Source organism: Herpailurus yagouaroundi, unplaced genomic scaffold (genome assembly GCF_014898765.1).
Source record: "Herpailurus yagouaroundi ecotype Mexico unplaced genomic scaffold, PumYag 250, whole genome shotgun sequence".
In the NCBI taxonomy this organism is placed as follows: domain Eukaryota; kingdom Metazoa; phylum Chordata; class Mammalia; order Carnivora; family Felidae; genus Herpailurus; species Herpailurus yagouaroundi.
Window position 1 is genome coordinate 1,049,382 of NW_024412467.1, and position 2,810 is coordinate 1,052,191.

At 51.5% G+C, this 2,810-nt stretch overlaps 2 protein-coding genes across 2 annotated transcripts; both read left to right on the top strand.

Annotated features, from left to right (window-relative positions):
• Positions 1–323: 323 nt before the first annotated feature.
• LOC121020363 (histone H2A type 1-B) lies at positions 324–950 on the top strand. Its single transcript, XM_040460378.1, has one exon. It carries the CDS (start codon positions 454–456, stop codon positions 844–846), a length of 393 nt encoding a protein of 130 aa, XP_040316312.1. The 5' UTR covers positions 324–453; the 3' UTR covers positions 847–950.
• A 36-nt stretch (positions 951–986) lies between these two features.
• On the top strand, positions 987–2,810 carry LOC121020362 (histone H3.1). The gene has a single exon (XM_040460377.1). It carries the CDS (start codon positions 1,861–1,863, stop codon positions 2,269–2,271), a length of 411 nt encoding a protein of 136 aa, XP_040316311.1. The 5' UTR covers positions 987–1,860; the 3' UTR covers positions 2,272–2,810.

Sequence of the window (2,810 nt, forward strand, 5' to 3'; positions counted from 1 at the left end):
GTCACCGCCTTCTTGGAGCCCTTCTTCGGGGCGGGAGCGGACTTCGCTGGCTCAGGCATTGCGTCCCAACAACACCTCTAGGCGAACGGGAGGAAAATACGCCTACGAGCAAGCGACCTCTTTTTTATTTGGTGTGTATGCAAATTAGGGATCGCAGAATTACGATTTCTGATTGGACCCTTCAGTATCTTAGCTTCTGATAGGCTGTTCTTTATCCTAAACTCTCATTGGCTCTTCCCCATAGTTCAACCATGAATAATTTGACCTTTCTACTGTTAACGTTCCATGTAAATTAGAAAGTGTTGTTTTGGACGTGCTTCTTGATTGGCTAGAATTTGTGTTCGGGCAACGGCATAGGCTGCTTTACCAAACCTCTGCAGAGTATAATAGTCTAGCTTCTTGCGAGGTAGGCTCAGTCTCTTTTTTTTGTGGCTCTGTAGTCACAGCATCATCATGTCTGGACGCGGAAAACAGGGTGGCAAGGCTCGCGCCAAGGCCAAGACGCGTTCGTCGCGGGCCGGGCTGCAGTTCCCGGTGGGCCGCGTGCACCGCCTGCTCCGCAAGGGCAACTACTCGGAGCGGGTCGGGGCCGGCGCGCCGGTGTACCTGGCGGCCGTGCTGGAGTACCTGACGGCCGAGATCCTGGAGCTGGCGGGCAACGCGGCCCGCGACAACAAGAAGACGCGCATCATCCCGCGCCACCTGCAGCTGGCCATCCGCAACGACGAGGAGCTCAACAAGCTGCTGGGCCGCGTGACCATCGCGCAGGGCGGCGTCCTGCCCAACATCCAGGCCGTGCTGCTGCCCAAGAAGACCGAGAGCCACCACAAGGCCAAGGGCAAGTGAATCTATCTAAATCCCAGTGTGCACTAAAGCTAAAAACTTTCATAACCCAAAGGCTCTTTTCAGAGCCGTCCACGTTTTCACATGAAAGAGTTTGTAACTCAAATCGAGGCAACATAATTGCGTAAAATTTAAATGGTTGCAGCCTTTGGTTACAGTTCATTCATTGCAATTTATTTTGTTGACGTTACTTTGGGATCCTGGGAAACGGGACTTCTGAATAAGCTTAACAGTTTTAAGTACAGCATTGGGCTAGTGCTTATCCGGATAGGTTGGACTCCCATGCTTCCCAAGTTGTGCGCAAGTAAAACACTTAAATATCCACAAGTAAGGAGGATAGTTTAATAAATGAACCCTGTGAAAAATGGCGGGTGGGCACGGTAACCTAGAGTCCCTTAAGACACTTAAACAGCAAAACTACAGGATCGAAAATCGGAGCAAGCTGTTTCAATTCTGAATTGAAAGAAGCAGTATGCTATTCGGCCACCTTAAGGAAGCCCAACAAACATTTCTTGTGCCCTGGTGATCTCCCGTCGTCTCCGGGACGAGGCGTTTTACCTGTGGTTTCCCAGAGTGGACACAAGTGGCAGTCTAGGCCACTCAAGGTTCAGCTCAGTAAAAATAACCATCTGAAACAAAATATACATAAATCTGTGATGAAAGCGTGGTCCTGGGAACGTTAGGCCCCATTACGTAGGTCTCCTCAATCAGAATTGGCATTTTTCCCCGACCTCCAAGTGATTTAATTGGTTTTGAGATGAATTGAGCCAGAATATTAGTGTTAAATCCTAGGATGGCTGACTATGACAAAGATTACAGGGGATTGAAATGATGAACTAGTCATCCAATCGGAGTCTGTTTTAATTCACCAATCAGGTCGTTCACTCTTTAGCCAATAGTTTCATTGCGCGGGACTTTTGAAAAAGGCGAGACCAATCGGAATGTTTCTGAATATATATAAAGGCAACGCCTTTGGCCTTGTTGGTCAGTTTGGCTTACCTCCTCGCTTTCTCTCAAATGGCTCGTACGAAGCAGACGGCGCGCAAGTCGACGGGCGGCAAGGCCCCGCGCAAGCAGCTGGCCACCAAGGCGGCCCGCAAGAGCGCGCCGGCCACCGGCGGCGTCAAGAAGCCGCACCGCTACCGGCCCGGCACGGTGGCCCTGCGCGAGATCCGCCGCTACCAGAAGTCCACCGAGCTGCTGATCCGCAAGCTGCCGTTCCAGCGGCTGGTGCGCGAGATCGCGCAGGACTTCAAGACCGACCTGCGCTTCCAGAGCTCGGCCGTGATGGCGCTGCAGGAGGCGTGCGAGGCCTACCTGGTGGGGCTCTTCGAGGACACCAACCTGTGCGCCATCCACGCCAAGCGCGTCACCATCATGCCCAAGGACATCCAGCTGGCGCGCCGCATCCGCGGGGAGCGGGCGTAAGGCTTTCCCACTCTTGATTTCGATCAACTCAAAGGCTCTTCTAAGAGCCACCCACTTTTTCTGTAAAGTTGCTGTAACTTTGTCCACTTGAAGCCGTCTGGGGGTTTTAATGTTCGAGACTTGATTACCCCGTTGGCCTTCTGTCTTTAAGTTGGTCTGGTGAATGGCGTTTGGCTGACTTCAGAACCTGCTCGCTGCGTTCTGCACCTTGATGTGTGCCCTAAACTGCTTGAGTGGATAGGTGGTTAAAAGTTCTAAGGTAGTACCTTCTGGCTCCGGGGAAAGGGCAGGTGAGTTCGGGAAGTCCGGGCTGCTCTGGCCTGGCAGTAGGATGATTCACTATTTTATATGTGACTGGTTAATGGGGACATGTGGAAGTTGGGGATCTTTACTCCCAAAAAGTGAGCTTGGGTGCTGGTGCTTGTACGTTTGCTGTTTACACAAAGTTCCCACCGGTTTGGGTATTTGCAGTTGGAAAACTGGAGCTGTGGGCATGTTTAGTTTTTTCATGTTTGAAACCTCAATTTGACTAATTCCTA